This window comes from Salmo trutta, chromosome 17, assembly GCF_901001165.1.
Source record: "Salmo trutta chromosome 17, fSalTru1.1, whole genome shotgun sequence".
In the NCBI taxonomy this organism is placed as follows: domain Eukaryota; kingdom Metazoa; phylum Chordata; class Actinopteri; order Salmoniformes; family Salmonidae; genus Salmo; species Salmo trutta.
The window spans coordinates 47,597,700-47,623,020 of record NC_042973.1 but is presented as its reverse complement, the minus strand read 5'-3'; the positions used below and the strand labels follow the sequence as shown (position 1 = coordinate 47,623,020).

At 43.8% G+C, this 25,321-nt stretch overlaps 1 protein-coding gene across 1 annotated transcript in view; it reads left to right on the top strand.

The window, feature by feature from the left end:
• LOC115152322 (hepatocyte growth factor receptor-like) overlaps positions 1-25,090 on the top strand; it is a 75,261-nt gene extending 50,171 nt beyond the window's left edge. Inside the window, exons 11-21 of the mRNA XM_029697095.1 lie at positions 1,785-2,003; positions 4,538-4,687; positions 5,749-5,905; positions 6,348-6,488; positions 7,224-7,490; positions 10,179-10,259; positions 11,670-11,851; positions 12,034-12,143; positions 12,390-12,555; positions 20,720-20,856; positions 22,830-25,090. Of these exons, the coding sequence (XP_029552955.1) occupies positions 1,785-2,003; positions 4,538-4,687; positions 5,749-5,905; positions 6,348-6,488; positions 7,224-7,490; positions 10,179-10,259; positions 11,670-11,851; positions 12,034-12,143; positions 12,390-12,555; positions 20,720-20,856; positions 22,830-23,067 (1,848 nt within the window). The 3' untranslated portion in view covers positions 23,068-25,090. The remainder of the gene's footprint in view (positions 1-1,784; positions 2,004-4,537; positions 4,688-5,748; positions 5,906-6,347; positions 6,489-7,223; positions 7,491-10,178; positions 10,260-11,669; positions 11,852-12,033; positions 12,144-12,389; positions 12,556-20,719; positions 20,857-22,829) is intronic.
• Positions 25,091-25,321: the final 231 nt, after the last annotated feature.

Sequence of the window (25,321 nt, the reverse complement as noted above, 5' to 3'; positions counted from 1 at the left end):
ATATGCAAATATTTGACTCTGGGCCCGAGTATTAGGCAGTTTACTCTGGGCACGCTTTTCATCCGAAAGTGAAAATACTGCCCCCTATACCTTAAAAAGTTAAAATGCATGTTACAATACATTACATATACTGAACAAAAATCATGTAAAATGTTGGTCCCATGTTTCTTGAGCTGAAATAAAAGATCCCATAAACGTTCCATACGCACAAAAAGCTTATTTCTCTCAAATGTTGTACACAAATTTGTTTACATCCCTGTTAAGTGAGTATTTCTCCTTTGCCAAGATAATCCATCCACCTGATGGGTGTGGCATATCAAGAAGCTGATTAAACAGCATGATCATTACACAGGTGCGCCTTGTGCTGGGGACAATAAAAGGCCACTCTAAAATGTGCAGTTTTGTCACACAACACAATGCTCAAGTTTTGATGGAGCGTGCAATTGGCATGCTGACTGCAGGAATGTCCACCAGATCTGTTGCCAGAAAATGTAATGTTAATTTCTCTACCATATGCCAAAGTCGTTTTAGAGAATTTGGCAGTACGTCCAACTGGCCTCACAACCGCAGACCACATGTAACCACGCCAGCCCAGGTCCTCCACATCCGGCTTCTTCATTTGTGGGATCATCTAAGACCAGCCACCTGAACAACTGATGAAACTGAGGAGTATTTCTGTGTACAATAAAGCTCTTTTGTGGGGGAAAACTCATTCTGATTGGCTAGGCCTGGCTCCCCAGTGGGTGGACCTGGCTCCCAAGTGGGTGGACCTATGCCCTCTCAGGCCCACCCCTAACCAGTCATGTGAATTCCTTAGATTAGGGCCTAATTTATTTATTTCAATTGACTAATTTCCTTATATGAATTGTAACTCAGTAAAATCATTGAAATTGTTTCATGTTGCATTTTATATTTTTGTTCAGTGGAGAGTCAGACTTGAAAATGGTTATATGGTTCAGTCATCAGCCAGCTTTTGACATTCTTTTTAAAATAAGTTCTGGTCGGTATAGTTTGTTCCACTCAGCACGCCGGTATATCTTACTGGATAGACTCTTACATTTGAAACAGTCAATATAATAGTATCAGGCACTGGTTTTGCAGCAGATGCTGGTTTGGATTCTATACAGTATTTGATGTTCTGTCAATACTTTGGCTTTATTATGACCTGCTGGAATCTGGAACTAATCATCTGCATGGAAGGGAATGTTTCAGGAAATGATTACATGTGCACATTCATTGTCTCTGAGCAGGTGCTGGATATATATATATATATATATATTTTTTTTTAAATAATACATTTCAAAAATAAAAGGTGAAAAGAGACTCATATAATGCTTTCTCTTATGTGTTTCTCAAGTTGGCGTCTAGCTCAATAGCACTTATGTTAAAGCGCTAGTGATGGGAGGCTTTTTAGTTTGAATCCAGGGTGGTATACACACACTGCTGTTGTGCCCGGAGCAAGGCACTTAAACCCCACTGAAGCTGTATGGAGCAATAAATGGATAGTGTGTACAATTAGAAAGCGTGTAATTAGCCCTGGGATGAAAGCATCTGCCATGTGACGGATTAGTATGTGTCCTTGTTATGTGACAGGGGAACAAGGGAAATGCTGAAGGAATTTGTAAGGAGCGTTTCTCCTTAAAACACAATTGCGGTGTGTGCGAGCATGTGTACATACGTACATGTGTGTTGTAACTGCCATCGTTAATGCAGTAAAGGACAATGTCTTATGTGTGTGTGTGTGTGTGTGTGTTACTTACGCTATGTGCACGCTCTCTCTCCAGAGCTGTACGCAGGGTGAGGACAGGCTGACCATCCTGTGTACCACTCCCTCCCTGAAGGACCTGGGCCTGCAGCCTCCTGTGGTCACCAAGGTGGCGTTCGTCCTGGATGGTTTCACCGTGCCCCAGTTTGACCTGCTCTATGTAGAGGACCCTCGCTTCGAGGACTTCCAGAGACCCACCGTCACATCCAAAGGCAACAAGAGCATCCTAGAGATTAAGGTGAGAGATGTCAGATCATTAAAAGTCATGGCACCTTTTTGTTCCCTAACTGGGTTTCAATTGAGCTCCTGAACTGGCTGAATTTAAGGGGAATTGACTTGGACAATATTAAGGTGAGACATGTGAGGTCCTTTCTCCCACATCCCCATTCCCCCTCGTCCCTTTCCCCACCACCACCTCTCCATGCAAGGCTCTATGATTACCTTTTTGACAAGGAACACGTGTGCGCCTAAGTTGAAAAATGTACAGTAGTTGCACACAAAGAAATGTAAGAGCTCAATGAAAAAAATTGGAGGTAATAAAGCACAGAACAATATGAAGGCACATATGCAAGTAAAAGGGTCGCACTGTAAAGCCCTGCCATGATACTAATGATTAAGGTTGGGGTCAGTGCAATTACCAATGCATCCATTCAGAAAATGAATTAAAATTGGAGAATTCCTCATTTAAAACAAATGGCGCTTGCAGTTTCTCTTCTGGAAGAGAGTTTCAGTTGACCTCCTGAATGAAAATGGAATTGAACCCTGATTGTAGCTTGTTGTACTTTGCTCTCCTCGACACCCTTCCACTGACTCACCCTCGCCGTCTGAGGTGGGAAGGAAACAATACTGGGGGCGGGGGGGGGGGGGGGGTGTATACTGAAAGAAAACAGGAAAAGGAGTCCGTTTCCCATCGCTCACCCCCTACATTTCCCTCACTCACTCCTCCGATCCCTCTCCTCTGTGTATTCTCTCCATCTCACTGCATTGTCTCAGGTTCCCGAGGTCAAAGCCCTTGACATATTAATGGCGTGTTTCAAATGTGCAACCTAATTTTTCTGGGTAGAAAAACATTTTTTTTTTTTACAATGAAAACAATTATAGCTTTTTTTTTTTTTTTTACTGAGGCGGCCCGATGGTTAGTGACAGCTGTGTGGAACAGGTCTCACAGGATCCTGGGTCGGCTTTTTTCCCAGGCATGACCTTGGCCCCATGGCTTAATCCAGCCCCTGCCCCTCCTTTCCCTCTCAGTAACCTCCCAACCCCCATCTAGGTCCCAGATGAGCTCCCATGAGCCCCCATTACCCCAGGGACACCCAAGGCCCTGGGTTGCACTGTTATAGGGTACATTTGGGGGCCATCTGATATCTTTACCCCAAAATGTCAGCCAATCAGTAAAGGCTACTGATAATGTTATTAGTCTTGGCTGGTGTAGAGCTCTTATCCCTACAGAACGTTCCATGGGAAGGTAACAAGCATCTTAGCCCAGATTAGCACCACACACTCTGTTTGTTTTGATAGACTGTTTGATGCCTGGCAGAAATTGTATAGTTGTTCTCTTTATGGGATATGTTGCTTTCAATGACTCGTAACCACACATTAAATGTCACACACAACCTCAGAGTACAGACATGAGATGACACGTGTTGAGATGAGATGAGAGATTGTACATATTATGCAATATGCTTTGTATATGTTAAAATACTGTTGATATTAGAGTTTGTTATTGTCTCAGTGGTCGTGTGTGCGTATGCGGGGGGATTGTGGAACAAGGACCTTTTCCCTCGTGGTGACATTTCCCACATCCCCATGAGGACAAAGGCTATTTTAAGTTTAGGATTAGGGTAAGGGTTAGTGGTTGGGGTTAGGAGTTAGGTTTAGGGTTTTGGTTACGGGTTAGGGTTGTAGTAAGGGTTAAGTTTAGGGTTAAGGGTTAGAGAAAATAGGATTTTGAATGGAAATACATTTTATGTCCCCACGAGGATAAAAGAACATGCGTGTGTGCGTGTGTGTGTTCACATGCACTGCACTAGTTGACGCATACAGTTACACAGTGAGGTTTGGGAACAGGTGCGGCCCTCCACTCTGTGTCAAATCTGAAAATCCCAGGCTGTCACGCAAGGAATGTGATCATTCTTTTTATTGCCTTCTGCTATACTCATACAGCACAACCAGGCAGAGTGAGAGGCAACTGAGGTGTGTGTGTGTGTGTGTGTGTGTGTGTGTGTGTGTGTGTGTGTGTGTGTGTGTGTGTGTGTGTGTGTGTGTGTGTGTGTGTGTGTGTGTGTGTGTGTCAACCAAGCAGTTTGAGAATAAACCATCAGGCGACAGTGTTGAAGTTGAGACAGTAACATTAGAGACTGAAGGAACCAGACCATTTTACAGTCCTAGAGCCAAGTGAAATGTGTGTGAGGGAGGGAGTGTCAGAGCATGTGAGAGTAGCCAAGGCAGTCCGGGTGAGGGTGAGATTCCTTCCTTCAAAAATCCTCTCTTCCCGTCTGAAGAGCCCTCATCGACAAAAGGGTTAGTTATTTTGTATGCAGATGCAGAGAGGCTGTTGTCCCTGTCCTGGAGAGAGGGGTCACGATAACAGTAGTGACACCACAACCAGTGCCTCAGTCACTTCCACTGGAACCAGTTTTTGAGAAAGCCTGCATGCATGTCTCTGTGTGGATATTGTAGGACTCACTGGGGATAATGTAGTACATAGGATTTTATACTGACTCCATTCATCCCTTTCCCCTTCTTTCTAAATCTCCATATCCCCATCTCCAGGTGCCAGGTCGTGTGGATGTGGAGGCGATGAAGGGGGAGTTGCTGAAGGTGTCTAACAGGACCTGTGAGAGTGTGACTGTGGTGGGTAACACCCTGGAGTGTACTGTCCCCATGGAGTTACGGGATGCCACCAATGAACTGGAGGTGGAGGTGAGGACAGGCACACACACACACACACACACACAGACAGAGAGAGACAGAGAGAAAGAGAGAGACCCAGTACAGACACATGGACAAAAACACACTCCCTTCCAGCTAAACTCTCAGTGAACATTTCCAAACTGGTTCCATTAGGTTTCCACTGAGTCCCCTCATCACCCCTAGTTAAACATTAGTGAGACCCCCCCCCCCCTACCTTCCCTTGGATCGCTGAGCCCTCCACTTCAGCCCTTCACTTGAAACAGCCCCTTGTCTACAGAGACCACTTCAGACCACCACAGACACCCCCCCCAGTCTAGCAGCCCCCACTCCACAGCTCAATAAAGGCCTCGGTTGGGCTGCCACTGCATCCATACAGAGGGCTCTGTGTGTTGTGTGTGCGTGCGTGCGTGCATTTGTGTATGTGTCCATGACGACGGCGTTGTGCGTGCAAGCGTGTGTGCTTGAAGCATGTGTGTGTGTCGTGTGTGCATCCTGAGTGTTTGTATTGACAGTCCCTGCTTTGATAGATCATACAGTCATTTTTATCATTCTGCTGTCTGGCATTTTATTACCACTAGGTGGGTAAATCCACGGATATCTCTGCATTCCTCCTGGCATTCCATCAACACCTCAACTTTTACTGGAATGTTCAACTCAGACTTCCAGTATCTCACAAAAAGTGGATCTCACTCAAATACTATTTATTTCACATATAAAATGCTTATGAATGTAATAACAATAGATTGTTAACCATAAACTTTTGACTTTCCACATGATTTAACCCTTAAACGTTACAGGAACATTGAGCTGGGGCCTCATTTGTAAACATTGTGTGCACACTAACAGTTTCTAATGGTTGAAGTCTCGCAGTAGTAGCTTTGTGCAAATGGGTAATATATGACTCATGTATCGCTCCTAATCAAAACAGGTAGCCTAGTTAAATATAATAACAAGATGCAAACATTTGCCGTTAGTGATAAGAGTTTCTTATCTTTGCTTTCGAAAATAGTAGTTGTACATCTCACTCACTGTTCTCCTCTCCTTTCTGCGTGTGTGTATTATGTGTGTAGTGGCGTCAGGCATCGTCTTCAGTGAGTCTGGGAAGAGTGATGTTGGCCCATGAACAGGATTACAGAGGTCTGATAGCTGGCTGTGTTTGTGTCAGCCTGTTACTTCTTCTGCTGCTCGCTCTATTCATCTGGAAAAGGAGGAACAAGCACATTGACGGTACGTGTGATATTATATAAATGTGATATACAGGATTTACTGTGTTTTTGTTTGCGTGGGTTTTGTGTGCGTGTGTACGTTTGCATGTGTGTCCACCTCCTACCAGCTGTGTTGGGCTTTGGGGTTGGGATGGCTGTGGGGTTGTTGGAGATGTTGTGCTGACTGGCTGGTCATGATGGGAGAAATGGTGGAGCGCTCTGTCCTTCTCCTTCAATGACTGTGTTCTCCCTCTCTCCCTTTCTCTGGTCCTACCTTCTCCCTCTACCTTTACCCCATCTTTCCCTATCTCTCACCTCTCTCTGCCACCCCTCTCTTCCCTACATCCCATCACATTCCCTACATCCAATCCTCTACCTACCTCCCTCCCTCTCTCTCTCACCCACCCCCCCACCACCCCTCCCCTCCCCCCTCTTCTCCCCCTCTCCATCTCTCTGGTCTCTAGATCTGGCTGAGGGTAAGGTTTGGTATGACGGCCGGGCTCACATTCAGCACTTGGACATGTTGGCAAACGCCCGAAGCGTCAGCCCCACTAACGAAATGGTGTCCCACGAGTCGGTGGACTATAGAACCACCCTGCTGGAGGGTACGCTTCCCGACACAACACCACGGTCCTAATCCTAACACTAACCCTGTCCTAACACTACCGCTGACCTGTACTAACAATGCTCGCTTTCCTTTCCTAAACTTAAAGTGGCAATTTGTGTTTGAAACAATTCCAAATTGTACTCGACTGCCATTGTTCCGGTAAAAAGTTGAGGAATGGGGCTGGAGGAATGTAACGGCTCTCAAGTTCATAGTCAGAGCTATGGACGCATTGGCAGACCATCCATGATATCAACGTTACAGATGTAACCATGTTTTGAGGCTGTACAGTGTTTGTTTACATTTGCTTTGCTTATAAACATTGGAGTAAAACAAGTTTCTATTTTGGGTTATGACAGTTGAGCAAAGCTTATGAAGTATTTATACATTATATTCTTCAAGAATCAATAGGGTACATATCATTCATTTATAACAAAAAAAATGTGATGTAGCAGAGATGGGCTGCAACCTCTAAGGACTAGAGTTGTCCATCCCTGCATGAACCTCTTTCAGTATAACCCTAACTGTTTCCCCTCATTCGAGCAACACTGACATAAAGGGAAAAAAGTAACTACCTTTCTCACTTTCCTCTGCATGTAATGGGCAGGGCTCAAGTTCTCCCTCGTCCGTTGTGTAACCATGACTCTCTCTGGCATCACTCTGTGATCATATGACCTAACGTTGACCTCTAACCCCCGACCCCTGTAGTAATTGACCTTTGGCTATATTGTTTCAGACCAGGGCGTGGAGAGGCCAGAGTCGTGCAGGGGGGCTCCCCCCATCTACGGGGGCCATGGGGAACTCCTGTCCCCCAGGCTGGGGCTGGGTGGAATGGGGATGGGGATAGGTCTGGGGGTGGAGAGGGAGCTGGTGTCCCCTCTCCTGTCGGCCTCGGTCCACATCGACACGTCCCAGCTGCACCCTGACCTGCTGAAGGAGGTTCAACATGTGGTCATCGCCAGGGAACACCTGCTGTTACACCTAAACCAGGTCATAGGCAGAGGTGAGTGGGATGATCATACATGTGTCTGGGATACATGGATAGACATGTACAGGGATACATGGATGGATGGATGGATGGATGGATGGATGGATGGATGGTCCAGGGGGCAGGAGGGGGACAAGGGGAGCAGGTAGCTGACTAGTGGTGGCTATTCAGCAGCCTGATGGTCTGGGGGTAGAAGCTATTGGCCATTCTGACAGTTTTTGTCATGATTCTCCTATACTGCCAACATCTGAGTGATGGAAATGGGGAGAACAGGCCATGGCTCAGGTGGCTGGAGTCCTACTTCTTCCCTGTAGGCGTGTCATCATTTTTGGGAATCAGGCCTACTACTGTCATGTCGTCAGCGAACTTGATGATGGGGTTGGAACTGTGTCTACTATACATACTTTTGATACATGAAAAGACGCCCACATCCATGAACACACACATATTACCTTAACGTACACCAAATGGCCAAAAGTATGTGGTCACCCCTTCAAATGTTTTCAGCTGAAAGATTCCCCGAGCTTACCCATGATGTTGCCCAACGATTTAAGGCAATAAGTCATAGTTTAAGTCAAAGTACACTAGATATACAAAAGTATGTGGACAACCCTTCAAATGAGTGGATTCGGCTATTTTAGCCACACCTGTTGCTGACACATGTATAAAATAGAGCACACAGCCATGCAATCTCCATAGACAAATATTGGCAGCAGAGTGGCCTTACTGGAGAGCTCAGTGACTTTCAACGTGGCACCGTCATAGGATGCCACCTTTCCAACAAGTCAGTTTGTCACATCAAACTTCTGCCCTGCTAGAGCTGCCCCGGTCAACTGTAAGTGCTGTTATTGTGAAGTGGAAACGTCTAGGAACAACAACGGCTATGCCGCGAAGTGGTTGGCCACACAAGCTCACAGAATGGGACCACTGAGCGGTGAAGATCATAGCGTGTAAAAATGTGTCTGTCCTAGGTTGCAACACTCACTGCCGAGTTCCAAACTGCCTCAGGAAACAACGTCAGCACAAGAACTGTTCGTTGGGCGCTTCATGAAATGTGTTTCCATGGCCGAGAGGCCCACACAAGCCTAAGATCACCATGCGCAATGCCAAGCGTCGGTTGGAGTGGTGTAAAGCACACCGCCATTGGACTCTGGAGCAGTGGAAACACGTTCTCTGGAGGGATGAATCACGCTTCACCATCTGGCAGTCCGACTAACAAATCTGGGTTTGGCGGATGCCAGTAGAACGCTACCTGCCCGAATGCATTGTGCCAACCGTAACATTTGATGGAGGAGGAATAATGTTTTTCATGGTTTGGGCTAGGCCCCTTAGTTCCAGTGAAGGGAAATCTTAACGCTTCAGCATACAATGACATTCTAGATGATTCTGTTCTTCCAACTTTGTGGCAACAGTTTGAGGAAGGCCCTTTCCTGTTTCAGCAGGACAATGCCCCTGTGCACAAAGCAAGGTCCATACAGAAATGGTTTGTCGAGATCTGTGTGGAAGAACTTGACTGGCCTGAACAGAGCCCTGATCTCAACCCCATCGAACACCTTTGGGATGAATTGGAACACCGACTGTGTGCCAGGCCTAATCGCCCAACATCGGTCCCAGACTTCACTAATGCTCTTGTGGCCGAATGGAAGCAAGTCCCCGCAGCAATGTTCCAACATCTAGTGGAAAGCCTTCCCAGAAGAGGAGTGGAGGCTGTTATAGCAGCAAAGGGCGGACCAACTCCAAATGAATGCCCATGATTTTGGAATGTTCGACAAGCCGGTGTCCACATACTTTTGGCCAAGTAGTGTATACTCAGACACACTTATAAAGACTTTAGCGGATCTGTAGGTCTCAACCACGGTAATATCAGAATCCATCCCCATAGGGGATACACCTAAATACAGTATTCACCATGTTAGAGCTTATTGACCATCATTATCAAACCACCAGGTTTGACATTCAGATATAAAAACAGAAAAAGGAGAAAGGCCTTTCTCTGTTATTAACATCCGCACAATGTTCAAGGACAATGCTCCCCAAAAAATCCCCCCTCCCCCTTGACTCGGCCCTCAGGGAAGCCTGGAGATTCCGAAGCAGGATTATGGGGTGGCGTGGGATGATTTATTCCCGGGTAGAATTCCGAGCACCATTGTTTATCCGTGTGGTGTAACCCGAGCCCTCAGTGCATCTGCAAGGATCGTGATGGGAGAACACCTCAGAGTTCTCTACACTCCCTAGCTTTAATAGCCCAACACCCCTGCAAAGCTGCACTGAGCCCTCCAGACCACTTATAATAAAGGCCACAGTAACTCAGATATGGGGAGATACTGAGCTAAACTGAATGAATGGGCGCCTCAAGTAGAGGTTCATAGAAGTAATCTAGACTTCAACAAAGGGGAATCTAGCTTTTCAGCCTGCCTGACTCCCCTGAACAAGGCAGTTAACCCACTGTTCCTAGGCGTCATTGTAAACAAGAATTTGTTCTTAACTGACTTGCCTAGTTAAATAAAGGTTAAATTAATTAAATAAATAAATAAATATTTAAAAAAATTGCTCCATTGACTTACTGGTCTAAAGAAATATGTCCATAAACAAACAAGGGTTTCAGCATCAAGCATTCCTTTAACAGCGGGTACTTTCTAGCTTATTTTGACCCCCAATTGAGCTTCATCTATTCTTGTGTTTCTCTCTCTTTTTTCTTCACAGGTCACTTTGGCTGTGTGTTCCATGGGACCTTGTTAGAGGCTGACGGTCAGAAACAGCACTGTGCCATCAAGTCCCTCAACCGTGAGTACAGACCACAGCATGACCAAAAGAACCACATCACAAAGTCACTTGACCAGGGTTGTGTTTAGACACAAAACGAGAGAGAACCTTTTGAAGCTAAGGGGCTCCGACTTGGACGTGGTTGGATGATAAAAAACAAGAAAGGCCAGATCTTTGTCTTGAACATGGCCGAAGATACAATAATAATGCTAAGAGGAGCTACACCATGGATTCCATTTGAAACACACCTGACTAACCATGTCCACAATTCAACCATCTAAGCAGAATCCAACCTCAGCCATCCCCTATTCATTCATTCAAATCTCATAGCTATGATGTGATATGATATGATATCATAGCAACAACGCAATGCCACAATAACATTAGAGGGCCTTATCTCATTCCAGCTGGGCTGACACACAACACACACACACACACACACACACACACACACACAATGACACACACAGCCGCAGCGGTGTGGCCTGTGGAAGGATGATTGAGATGAATGGGCTCCTGGCGACGAGGATGACATTAGGGTCCCCCTGTCTCTAATCGTGTAACCTGTCACTTTACCCTGAGAGATTAATGTCCTAGATAAGGCTTTGGTGAGATCTGCCGCTGGACTGGTGGTAACCCATAGCGATTGAGGGCACTCGGCTGGTAACCCATAGCGATAGAGTTACCTCTGCCTTTCGTTTAGACGTTGTTCTCTGAGCCTTGGCCTTCTCATTGAGTTTACAGTGACCTAAAGTTCCCCAGGGAACTTTAAAGAAAAAGAAGTTCCCTGGGGAACTTTGTCACTGTCATGGCAAAGACACAGTGCTTTCGGTGAATATTGTAGGTGATGTCACCATGTTGTTTCTGCAATACATAAAAGTGTAGTTTAAACTCTTGCAGCTTAACAGCCTTATTGTCCTCTTTTTTTAACTCAGCATTAAATGGCAAGTCTTCTTTTTCCGTTTGAGTGTGTCGTCATCTGGTAGTTCCAGTGAAAGGGCAATCAGCTGTTTTATCTTAGCTAAATGAGATTCCGTTTTAAACGAGATTAGAAGAGAGGGGGGGGGAAAGAGCACTGACACCAGGACCACTGATTCGATTGGGTAATGGGAGTGTTGCGTAGTGGTTGCCTATAGGTTTGGTTTAGGGTCATAGTCCCAATGCTCAGACAGCCTGAAGACTGGCTCCTCATGGGCTGCTAACAGTGGTAGATAACTAAGGTTTAGATGGCACGGTAAAGAGATTTAGGTTTATGGCTTCAGGGCCTGTTTTATTTGCATTTTTGTTGGTGGCCCATCAAGCAATGCATGATTATAATACAGACTTTAATGTCAGGATTTTGTAAAAGAGAATGTGTTCTCTTTTCAGTAACTTGGTTAAATAAAGGCAATAAGTAAACAAGTCATTCTGAAATATCTTGCCGGTTGTCAGGGATCACTGACCTGGAGGAGGTGTCTCAGTTCCTGAAGGAGGGGATCATCATGAAGGACTTCAGCCACCCCAACGTGTTGTCTCTACTAGGGATCTGTCTGCCCACTGAGGGCTCTCCTCTGGTGGTGCTGCCATACATGAAGCACGGAGACCTCAGGAACTTCATACGGGACGAGACACATGTAAGATACACACACACACACACACACACACACACAAGAATAAAGCACAGCATTTTCCGTGTGTGAGCTTTTCTTTCTGTATTTGTGTGTTTTACTTCCTATATTAAGTATTTTTTCCCCCAGCACCAGTGGAGACGTTTGGGATGTGTATCTCACCTCCACCCTCTTCCTTGTTTCTTTAGAACCCCACAGTGAAGGACCTGATGGGCTTTGGTCTGCAGGTGGCCCGGGGCATGGAGTATCTGGCCAGCAAGAAGTTTGTCCACAGAGACCTAGCCGCAAGGAACTGCATGTAAGATCTGGAACCAACTGTCAAATGCAATCTCAAACAGTCAGTGTGTGAAAGTGTACTCATCTTTGTAGTGAGAGAGGCATACAGTCATGCATACTTTGAGATTCCGCATTGTAAAAGACGCCATTTTGGCTCCAACCATTACAAGATAATATAAGAATGTTCGGATCCAACATGGCTGTCAGCTTCCCTAGCGCTGTTTGTATACTGTAAAGCTGATCCCATCCCTCTCGCTCTCTCTCCTAGGCTAGATGAAAGCTTCACAGTGAAGGTGGCAGACTTTGGCCTGGCCAGGGATGTGTATGATAAGGAGTACTACAGCATCCACAACAAGAGTGGAGTCAAACTACCTGTCAAGTGGATGGCCCTGGAGAGCCTGCAGACACACAAGTTCACCCCAAAGTCAGATGTGGTGAGAGACTACCCAAGCACACACATCAAATCAAAATCAAATCAAATGTTATTGGTCACATACACATATTTAGCAGATGTTATTGCGGGTGTGGCGAAATACACATAAATCCAAAAGTAAAATCATGGAATTAAGAAATATATAAATATTAGGACATGCAATGACTAAATTACAGTAGAATAGAATACAGTATATACATATGAAATGAGTAAAGTAGTATGTAAACATTATTAAAGTGACTAGTGTTCCATTATTAAAGTGACCAGTGATTCCATGTCTATGTATAGAGGGCAGCAGCATATAAGGTGCAGGGTTGAGTAACCAGGTGGTAGCCAGCTAGTGATGGCTATTTAACAGTCTGATGGCCTTGAGTTAGAAGCTGTTTTTCAGTCTCTCGGTCCCAGCTTTGATGCACCTGTACTGACTTTGCCTTCTGGATGATAGCAGGGTGAACAGGCCGTGGCTCGGGTGGTTGATGTCCTTGATGATCTTTTTGGCCTTCCTGTGACATTGGGTGATGTAGGTATCCTGGAGGGCAGGTAGTTTGCCCCCTGGTGATGCGTTGGGCAGATCGCACCACCCTCTGGAGAGCCCTGCAGTTGTGGGCGGTGCAGTTGCCGTACCAGGCGGTGATGCAGCCCACCAGGATGCTCTCGATTGTGCATCTGTAAAAGTTTGTGAGGGTCTTAGGGGCCAAGCCAAATTTCTTCAGCCTCCTGAGGTTGAAAAGGCGCTATTGCGCCTTCTTCACCCCACTGTCTGTGTGGGTGGACCATTTCAGATCATCAGTGATGTGTATGCAAAGGAACGTGAAGCTTTCCATATTCTCCACTGCGGCCCGTCAATGTGGATAGGGGTGTGTTCCCTCTGCTTTTAAATGTCCACAATCAGCTCCTTCGTTTTGTTGACGTTGAGGGATACGTTATTTTCCTGGCACCACTCCGCCAGAGCCCTCACCTCCTGCCTGTAGGCTGTCTCGTCATTGTTGGTAATCAGGCCTACTATAGTTGTGTCGTCTGCAAACTTGATAATTGAGTTGGAGGTGTGTGTGGCCATGCAGTCATGGGTGAACAGGAGGCTGAGTACGCAACCTTGTGGGGCCCGGTGTTGAGGATCAGCGTAGTGGAGGTGTTGTTGCCTACCTTCACCACCTGGGGGTAGCCCGTCAGGAAGTCCAAGACCCAGTTGCAAAGGATGAGGTTCAGACCCAGGGCCCCAAGCTTGATGATTAGCTTAGAGGGTACTATGGTGTTGAAGGTTGCGCTATAGTCAATGAACAGCATTCTTACATAGGTATTCCTCTTGTCCAGGTGGGATAGGGCAGCGTGCAGTGCAATGGCGATTGCATCGTCTGTAGAGCTATTGGGGCGGTAAGCAAATTGAAGTGGGTCTAGGGTGTCAGGTAAGGTAGAGGTGATATGATCCTTAAACAGCCTCTCAAAGCAATTCATGATGACAGAGGTGAGTGCTACGAGGCGATAGTCATGCACACACACTCAGGTACACACACTCAGGCACACACACTAAGGCACACACACTCAGGCACACACACTCAGGCACACACACTCAGGCACACACACTCAGGCACACACATGCATGTACCATACCAGTCAAAAGTTTGGACACACCTACTCATTCAAGGGTTTTCTTTATTTTTACTATTTTTTTCATTGTAGAATAATAGTGAAGACATCAAAATTATGAAATAACATAATAAATCATGTAGTAACCCACTTTTTTTTAACAAATCGAAATATATTTTATATTTCAGATTCTTCAAAGTAGCCACCCTTTTTGCCTTGATGACAAGCTTAATGGGGTAGTTACCTGAAATGCATTTCAATTAACAGGTGTGCCTTGTAAAACGTAAATTTGAGGAATTTCTTTCCTTCTTTTTGCGTTTGAGCCAGTCAGTTGTGTTCTGACAGGGTAGCGGTGGTATACAGAATATAGCCCTATTTGGTAAAAGGCCATGTCCATATTATGGAAAGAACAGCTCAAATAAGCAAAGAGAAACGACAGTCCATCATTACTTTAAGACATGAAGGTCAGTCAATCAAGAACATTTCACGAACTTTTGCAAAAACCATCAAGAACAGTTGCAAAAACCATCAAGCGCAATGATGAAACTGGTGCTCATGAGGACTGCCACAGGAAAGGAAGACCCAGTTACCTATGCTGCAGAGGATAAATTCATGAGAGTTAACTGCACGTCAGATTGCAGCCCAAATAAATGCTTCACAGAGTTCAAGTAACAGACACATCTCAACATCAACTGTTCAGAGGAGACTGTGTGAATCAGGCCTTCATGTTCGAATTGCTGCAAAGAAACCATTTCTAAAGGACACCAATAGGAAGAGACTTGCTTGGGCCAAGACACACGAGCAATGTACATTAGACTGGTGGAAATCTGTCTTTTGGTCTGATGAGTCCAAATTTGAGATTGTTGGTTCCAACCTATGTGTCTTTGTGAGATGCAGAGTAGGTGAACGGATTATCTCCTATGTGTGGTTCCCACCGTGAAGCATGGAGGAGGAAGTGTGATGGTGTGGGTCTTTTCTATGGAAGGCGCCCAGCCAGCCACAGGGAGTTGCTAGAGCACGATGAGCAACTACTCCAGTAACTCACGCAGCTGAACAATTTGTTTGTTTGTTAAACTCTGTCTGTAAACACGCTGGATGATTCAGAATCCATTGAAGAGCTTTAATGATTCATTGACGAGAGATACTTACGAACTCTTAGAAACATGTCGCTAGCTTCGGAGGACTCAAGCATTGTTAAGGACAACCAGCCCAATCAACAAAACAAACCAAAATCAGGTTGGACAATTGGTATCAACGATGGAACCAAACCATCCCCTAGTAAGAGGGCGCGTGTGGCGAGTGGGGAGAGGTTTACTGATATGGATGTTGACTTGTTAAAATCCATCAATGAAAGGCTTGCCAAACTTGATATCTTGGATATATTACGAGAGGACATCAGTGCATTATGTGCTAGTCTAGAATTTAGCCAACGTCAGATTGATGATCTAAGGAAAGAGAACACGGCGCTGAAAGGTACTGTAGACTCTATTCATAGCAAGGTGGAGGTGGTACAAAGGGAGAACAAACAACTTAAAGAAACCTTGCTTGATGTACAGTGTCGATCAATGCGGGACAATCTCATATTTTCAGGGATACCGGAGAATGACAACAGCAGAGGCTGTGAGGACACAGTCCGAGATTTTATGTCAACTCAACTAAAACTGCCCACTGATGTTGTGCGTGATGTCACTTTCTCCAGAGTCCATAGAATAGGTAAGGCCTCTGGAAATAGGCCCCGGGCTATTATTGCATGTTTTGACAAAATTAAGCAAAAGGAAATGACGAAGAACATGGGCAGAGAACTCAGAAACACTGATTTTGGAATGAATGATCACTTCCCCACCGAGATCAATGAAAGGAGAAAAAAACTATATCCCATCATGAAGGAAAAACGTTGCCTGAATCAACGAGTCTCCATGGTGATGGATAAACTTTATATCAACGGGCAATTGTATCGGGACTCTAGAGTAACTCCCTGGCTATTTTAATTTAATGTTCAAATTTGAGTTTGTATGTTGTAGTGTATCATGACAACTTCAACTATAACGAATACATGCTCTATTGATCTTCACTTGACAAGGAAAGGGTTGCATATAGCTCAGGTTAATGTATGTAGCCTTCCTAACAAAATACATGAGGTTTTTAACTTGGTCAAGATAAATAATATTCATATTTTGGCCTTGACCGAAACGCATTTAGATGCATCTGTAAATGATGGGCAAATTAACATTCCTGGATATAGTCTACTGAGAAGCGACAGGAATAGGAATGGTGGGGGTGTAGCACTGTATATTCAGAATCAGATACCTTTTAAGAGGAGGAATGACCTTAATGTATGTCAAGTAGAGGCACTATGGGCTCAAGTACATCTGCCTCACCAGGCAGCCATATTGGTGGGATGTGTGTATAGACCTCCTAGCTCTAAGGTGTCCTATCTGGATGACTTATGCACTGGGTTTGACAAGGCCACAGATAGCAACAGAGATGTATTTATCTTGGGTGATTTTAATATAAATTGGAAGGATCACAATAATTTGAATAGAACAAAATTGATGAGATATGCGGAGAACTGTGGTTTGAAACAAATGGTTAATGATACTACTAGATCATCAATTAAGTTGGGTCATCGTTCAGACACATGCATTGATCTGATTTTATGTAATATACCATCGCAATGCTTAAAAGCCAGATCAATGCCAGTGGGCTGGACAGACCATAATATTGTGACAATAACCATGAACACCAAGGTTCCAAAGAAACCCCCTAGGATTGTGGTCAAGAGAAATTTTAAAACATTTAATTATGAGCTATTTCTAAATGATTTGGCTGCTGTACCCTGGGAGCTGATTTATCTAGAGGATGATTTAAATCACGCTACAGAATGTTTTATTGATTTGCTCACTGAGGTTATGGACCATCATGCCCCTATAAGAAAGAGTACAGTTGGTGCTCGTCCATCTCCATGGAATGATGATGAACTGGGTGAGGCTTTTTCTCAAATAAATATGTTAAAAGTCTTAGCAGCCAAATCAAAATCAGAAATTGATTAACAGAATTATAGAACATTGCGTAATTATGCAGTTAAATTGAATCGAAGGAAAAAAAAGTTATTTTTCAACAATGCTTTTATTGATTGTAAAAATGATTCTAAAAAGGTATGGAATACAGTTAAGGATTTACTTGGTACATCTATCTCATCATGCCCATCTAGTGTGGAGGTTGACGGGAGAATAATAACAAAACCAGTTGATATTGCCAATCATTTTGCAGATTTTTTCACAAAGAAAATTAATTTACTGAGCAACAATGTAAACATACATTCTTCCAAACAAGCTATTGTCCAATGGATTGATGATCATATTATGAGCAACAAGACCTGCTCTTTTAGTCTGCAAACGGTGTCAGTGGAGGAGGTGTTAAACCTTTTGAAGTCATTACCTGATGGGAAATCTACAGGTTATGATCTTATGGACAATTTTTTGCTTCGCTGTGCTGCTCCCCAGATTGCAGTTCCACTGAGATACATATTTAATTGGTCACTGGAAAAGGGGATGTTTGCAAATGTATGGAAGCATGCTAAACTTTGTCCTATTCCAAAAGACTGCAAAGAACCCGCTACTTCTGCCAATAGTCGACCAATTAGTCTACTCCCTACACTCAGTACGATATTGGAGGGTATTGTGAGTAGACAAATATGGGAGTACATGGAAAATAATGACCTGATTACAGCCAATCAGCATGCTTATCGCAAAAATCATTCCACTACCACTGCATTGGTTGACATGACTGACCAGTGGCTCAATGCTATGGATAATGGCAAGTTTGTGGGGGTACTATTTTTAGATTTCAGTGCAGCATTTGATTTAGTGGATCATGAGATAATTTTGACAAAATTAATGCATTATGGTTTTAAGGAGGTAGCATTGAATTGGGTACAGTCATATCTAACTGACAGGAAACAGTCCACCTATATCAATGGTTCATTTTCTTCCCCTCATGCTTTAAACTGTGGAATACCACAGGGCAGCTGCCTTGGGCCACTTCTTTATTTAATATATACCAACGACCTTTCCTATGCCCTAGCTGAAACTCAAGCTACTATATTTGCAGATGATACTACAATTTATGCAGCAGGACAATCGGTTCAACAGGTACAGCAAGCTTTACAAGGAGTTTTGGAGAATATTAGGGAGTGGGTTTGCCAGAATAAACTTGTTTTAAACACCAAGAAAACCAAAGTTATGTTGGTCTGTTCCACTAGGAAAAGGCCAAAACAGCATGGGATACAATTAAGTATGGGAGGAGTACAAATTGAAGAAGTGGCAGAAACCAAACTATTAGGAGTGCAGCTAGACAACTGCTTATCATGGTCATCTCAAATAACTAATCTATGTGAAAAAATTATTAAAACAGCATGCATAATCAGAAGGATAGCTAAATATTTCCCAGGAAAAATTCTTAAGCAAATAACACAAGCTTTAATTGAGAGTCAAGTGAACTACTGTTCTGTGGTCTGGGGAAATGCATCATCAAGGGAAGTTAGGAGGCTGCAGATTGCACAGAACAAAGCAGCAAGGATTGTTTTACGGTGGAGATATGGTTTTTCTGTTGCAGTCATACGCAATGTTCTTGGTTGGTCATCAATCGACAAGATAATTGAAAAAAACACGCTTGTTTTATTTCATAATATACATCATTTAAAACGGCCAAGTACAATTCACAACGGTAATCAGTTGGTAAGAGACAGACATTCCGTAAATACTAGGAATAGATTGTCCACCATCTATGCATTATCCAGACAGAAAAGAGAAATAGGCAAAAGAACATTTCGATTTAGAGCAATAAAGAAATGGAATAAATTAACTGAGCAAACCAGAAACCTTTCAATATATAAATTTAAACATTATTTTAAAACAATTTAAATATAATACACAGAAATGTTGTGGGATTACAGTAGATGAATAATTCATATTTTTTAGATTGATTATTTATTGGTTTATTACGTTAGTATATTATGTATGTTTGTAATAGTGTGTTAAATGTGAAAATGTGTTCGTATATAAATTGTATTTCAATATTTAAGGACTCTTGGAAGATTAGTCCAAATGGGGACTAAAAGAGATCCAAATAAAATCAAAGAATCAAATCAAACTGCACGTCAGATTGCAGCCCAAATAAATGCTTCACAGAGTTCAAGTAACAGACACATCTCAACATCAACTGTTCAGAGGAGACTGTGTGAATCAGGCCTTCATGGTCGAATTGCTGCAAAGAAACCATTTCTAAAGGACACCAATAGGAAGAGACTTGCTTGGGCCAAGACACACGAGCAATGTACATTAGACTGGTGGAAATCTGTCTTTTGGTCTGATGAGTCCAAATTTGAGATTTTTGGTTCCAACCTCTGTGTCTTTGTGAGATGCAGAGTAGGTGAACGGATTATCTCCTATGTGTGGTTCCCACCGTGAAGCATGGAGGAGGAAGTGTGATGGTGTGTGGGTGCTTTGCTGGTGACACTGTCAGGGATTTATTTAGAATTAAAGGCACACTTAACCAGCATGGCTACCACAGCATTCTGCAGTGATTCGCCATCCCATCTGGTTTGCGGTTAGTGGGACAATTTGTTTTTCAACAGGCCAATGACGCAATACACCTCCAGGCTGTATAAGGGCTATTTGAACAAGAAGGAGAGTGATGGAGTGCTGCATCAGATGACCTGGCCTCCACAATCACCCGACCTCAAACCAATTGAGACAGTTCGGGATGAGATGGACTGCAGAATGAAGGAAAAGCAGCCAACAAGTGCTCATCATATGTGGGAACTTCTTCAAGACTGTTTGAAATGCATTCCAGGTGAAGCTGGTTGAGAGAATGCCAAGAGTGTGCAAAGCTGTCATCAAGGCAAAGGGTGGCTACTTTGAAGAATCTAAAATCTAAAATATATTTTGATTTGTTTAACACTTTTTTGGTTAGTACATGATTCCATATGTGTTATTTCATAGTGTTGATGTCTTCACTTGTAGAAAATAGTAAAAAATAAAGAAACAAATGAATGGGTAGTTGTGTCCAAACTTTTGACTGGTACTGTATATACGCTACTACTCACTCCTTCATTCACTTACAGTATTATGTAATCACTCTCCCGTCTATTCTAACACACACGCGATGATAAGCTGTGATAAATAAGTAGCAAACTTAATTCTTTGGAACTTAATCAGAGCTCCATCCTCTCAACCCCTCGAACTGCACTCTGCCTTAACAAACCACCACTGTACTGATCCATCTCTGGTTGAGGTATATAGGTTTAGCTTGTCTCTCTCTGCTACAGTATCTGTCTGTTATCTCCCTAAGGTTAGCTGATTTTAACACTCCTCCTGGCTGGCTGCTCTCTTCACTGAAGGCCAGAAATAATCTCATTAGGACTGACTTGGCCTGTGTTCGAAATGACACCCTATTCCCTATATGGTGCACTTCTTTTGACCAGGACCCATAGGGAACAGAGTGCCATTTCAGATGCAGCCTGTGATGTACTGTGATGTGATCTGCTGTGTAATTGGTCCATCTGGTGTTCAATGTTTCAGTGGTCGTTTGGCGTGTTGCTATGGGAACTGATGACCCGGGGAGCCCCGCCGTATTCTGACGTCAATTCTTTCGACATCACTGTGTTCCTACTGCAAGGGAGACGGCTGCTGCAGCCAGAGTTCTGCCCTGACCCACTGTGAGTGAACACACACAAACACACATACATATACAATACGCACGCACATCACGCGTGCACGCTTGTACACACACAGACACACACACAAACACACAGGTAGTGCACACACACACACACACACTGTGAGTGGAAAGTGTGTGTGTGTGTGTGTGTGTGTGTCCTGGTCTCACACACACACTCATAAACAAACACACGTATATATACTTACACCCATCAAGCTTATACCCAACCACTCCCAAATATAATGTGCAGACAGATGCTTTTATTACTAATAAAAGTGTATTCATACGCACACACATGCCCACTCACACTCCCGTGTCTTTCACCTTGACCAATGTACATAGGGATGGCTCAGTGCTGCTTGTCCTTGACAGAGACATTGAGATGAACATAGGCCAATTGTTAACACTACCCTTACGTACTGCATGATCTGCTTGAAGAAAAAGACTGAGACAGACAGACATGCAGACAGACAGACATGCAGACAGACAGACATGCAGACAGATATGCAGACAGACAGACAGGGAGACAGGGAGGGAGGGAGGGAGGGAGGGAGGGAGGGAGGGAGGGAGGGAGGGAGGGAGGGAGGGAGGGAGGGAGGGAGGGAGGGAGTAAACTATAAAGCATATATAACTACTGAATCAATCAGGTCACTACAGACATGAGATCCTCCTTAATCTCCCCCAATCTGTAAAACAACACGTTTCCAAATACGAACTACGATTATTTCGTGAAAATAAGTGAAAATAAAATACTATCTCCCTATTAATCTCCGCAAGTCAGGGGGAGATTTCAGGTGAGGGGTAAATCATAGTATAGATTCAGCCAAGCGGAGAGCAAAACGGAATGATCCATAACCATTCATATGAGTCTTTATTCATGAACATTCACTGACATACAGTATTTCCAGAATGAAAGGGGCCCTGTGGCAAAACGGTCAAAACTACACTGAACAAAAATATAAACGCAATGTGAAGTGTTGGTCCCATGTTTCATGAGCTGAAATAAAATATCCCCGAAATGTTCTACATGCACAAAAAATGTATTTCTCTCAAATGTTGTGCACAAATAGGTTTACATCCCTGTTAGTGAGCATTTCTCCTTTGCCAAGATAATCCATCCACCTGACAGATGTGGCATATCAAGAAGCTGATTAAACAGCATGATCATAACACAGGTGCACCTTGTGCTGGGGAAAATTAAAAGACCACTTTAACATGTGCAGTTTTGTCACACAACACAATGCCACAGATGTCTCAAGTTTTGAAGGAGCGTTCAATTGGCATGCTGACTGCAGGAATGTCCACCAGAGCTGTTGCCAGAGAATTGAATGTTCATTTCTCTACGATAAGCCGCCTCCAACATCGTTTTAGAGAATTTGGCAGTATGTCCAACCAGCCTCACAACCACAGACCACGTGTAACCATGCCAGCCCAGGACCTCCAAATCCGGCTTCTTCACCTGCGGGATCGAGACCAGCCACCCGGACAGCTGATGAAACTGAGGAGTATTTCTGTCTGTAATAAAGCCTTTTTGTGGGAAAAAAAGCTCATTCCGATTAGCTTGGCTTGGCTCCCCAGTGGGCGGGCCTGGCTCTCAAGTGGGTGGGCTTATGCCCTCCCAGGCCCACCCATGGCTGTGCCCCTGCCCAGTCATGTGAAATCCACAGATAAGGGCCTAATTTATTAATTTCAATTGGCTGATATCCTTATATCAAATCAAATTTGATTTGTCACATACACATATTTAGCACATGTAATTGCGGGTGTAACAAAATGTTATATGAACTGTAACTCAGTAAAATTGTTGAAATTGTTGCCTATGGCATTATATTTTTGTTCAGAATAAATGTGGCTACTAAATATCTAAGTGAGCAAAACCTATGTACATAACTGTATTTCACCTGCATATAGGCTTATCCATGCATCAACATTTAATCCTAACCACCTCCCCTCCCTTATCTCCCACCCCAGGTATAACGTGATGGTCGAGTGCTGGCACCCCAAGCCAGAGAGGAGGCCCACCTTCTCAGAGCTGGTGTCCCTTATCAACGCCATCTTCTCCAGCTTCAGCGGAGAGCACTACATCCTTCTCAACACCACCTATGTCAACATAGACAAGATGAGCCCCTACCCCTCCCTCATCTCCTCATCCTCCTCTTCCTGCTCCACCCCTCAGGACCACCCCCTGGAGCGAGACTGCTGCACCTGAGAGAGAGGGAGCGATGGAGGGAAAGAAAGAGAGAGAGAGTGGGAGAGATGAAAGAAAAATAGTTAAGTAGAAAAGGAGAGGGAATGGGGAGAGATTGAAGACAAGGGGGTGAAAGGAGGGTAGGAAAAGAATGAGCTTGACAGAGTAAGAAAGAGGGAGAAAAGAGTGCGCTTGAGGCGGCGAAGACGTTGGGTCGGTTGGGAACTGTATGTGACTGACAGATAGACACTGGACAAACTCTGTGTACGCTGGCTGAGAAAAGACAGTTTAAGGACACTGACTCGTGCCGTGCCTACTTCACGTGTATGTAATGTATGTATACTGACCAATGACCAACCAAACAAACATCACTGTACGCCTGAGGCCTGTATGAACTGTTAGGTCGATCTTAGCCTCCCTCTGCTCTTAAACCTAGAACTTGCTCTAGACCCTCCCATGACCTTTTACCCTGGTATGCCCTTGGAGCCTGACTTCAGGAGGTCAGGCTTCTCGTCTCTCTCTACCACATACAATTTGGAGAAATAGGAGAACCTTTTCAATGAACAAAGCCTATAGAATTCTATAGAAGCACATTGTGTGTATCAAGTACAAGTAACTCGCCCGACATTTCAACAACTCCCGTGCCAAAGAGAGACCGGATGATTTTTGGAGACATTTCCGCTTGTTAATGGGTAGCATGTTTATGGCGATATGGTGAAGGGCCTCCAGGTTTTTTTTCCCCCTCGCCATAAAATTCTTTACACCATCATCCGCACTGCCACTGACTTCCCACCTCTCCTCGCATGCATCCCTAAGCACTAGGACTGAATGAAGAAAGTCCCAGCTCCAGCCTCCAGGTGATGTTCTCACTAACCGAGGTGGCAGTGCAGATTGGCTGGCAGAAGGAACAATTTGCTGCCCGTGTGCAGTAGGCTACACTGGATACTTCTTTATGTGTGTAATTATCTTTGACGATTCTCTTTTGATGTGCTTCTTTCAAAACATCTCGCTGCTTCATTTGGCCTGAGTGACTCACCTTTTAGGAATCTGCAATGTTTCCCAGTTGTAAGGTGGTTTTTTTTGCCTTTCGGTTGGTAACACTTTGACTCGAACCGGCCTGTCATAATGTCTACATAGCGTGTGTCGTAACAGTTCATGCAAGCTCAGCCTGAAAACAACTGACGTAATCATGTTTTAGACTTCAGAGTCTCAAGCGGGGGAAATTGGAGACACGTTGGAACATTTGATGGTTTTTGGCATCATAGTACTACGTCAGTTGGAACAAGTGTTTTTACTGTCAATCATGACTTCCTCATGGCATTGTTACATACTGCTACGTCGACATTTTGAAAGACCACTTCAAGTTAAAACGGGACCATTTTGCCTCTCCTTTGTGAAGCGTTTGTCTTTTTTTTACTATGGCTGCTGTTATGTTATAAATGATCAGGCCAGCAATGGACAGATATGAATGTTTGCTCAAATAAATGTTATAAGAGCTGTACTATATTTTTTATAATGCCTTTATTATGAAAATGAGCCTAAATAAATGGTCGGTCCAATAGAATAATGCCCGAACTGAGCAGTGGTGCCACAACAAGGACCAATCAACTTCAGTGAATGAACCACTGCCTTTTGTACAAAAATGATAAAGGTTAACACCTCTGTAGATGTGTCTTCTATATGTAGGATTTAACTGTGGTAAATGTGTGTGTATGTATACTGTATGACAGGTGATCGTTGTAGGTACAGCACAGTACAAACAATAGATACTGTACAGTCATTGAACAACTGGAGCTAGCAAGTTCACGTCCTTAACTATTAGACTGTTCTAGATGTTCCTATTGGTAACTAAATGGCTTGTAAATCCATGACTTTTGTCAATTAATATGCCATTGACCTCACTGTCAGTGCAGTGTGAGCATATATATGAACCACTGTTTAGGATCGTCTATGAAAATAGTGATGGTACATATGTTGTTACTATGTTATGTCATCTGACTGACTCAGTGTAATAAAACTATATTATCAGTGTGGACATGTCAAATACTGTAGCTTATTATCATTGTCTGTACATTCTTTATTTGACCAGTCAAAGGCCTTCGGAAAGTATTCAGACCCCTTGCCTTTTTCCACATTTTGTTACATTACAGACTTATTCTAAAATGGATTGCTTTTTTTAAAATCCTCAGCAGTCTACACACATTAACCTATAATGACAAAGTAAAAACTGTTTTTTTGTATTTTTGCAAATATATTATGAATAAAAAACTGAAAT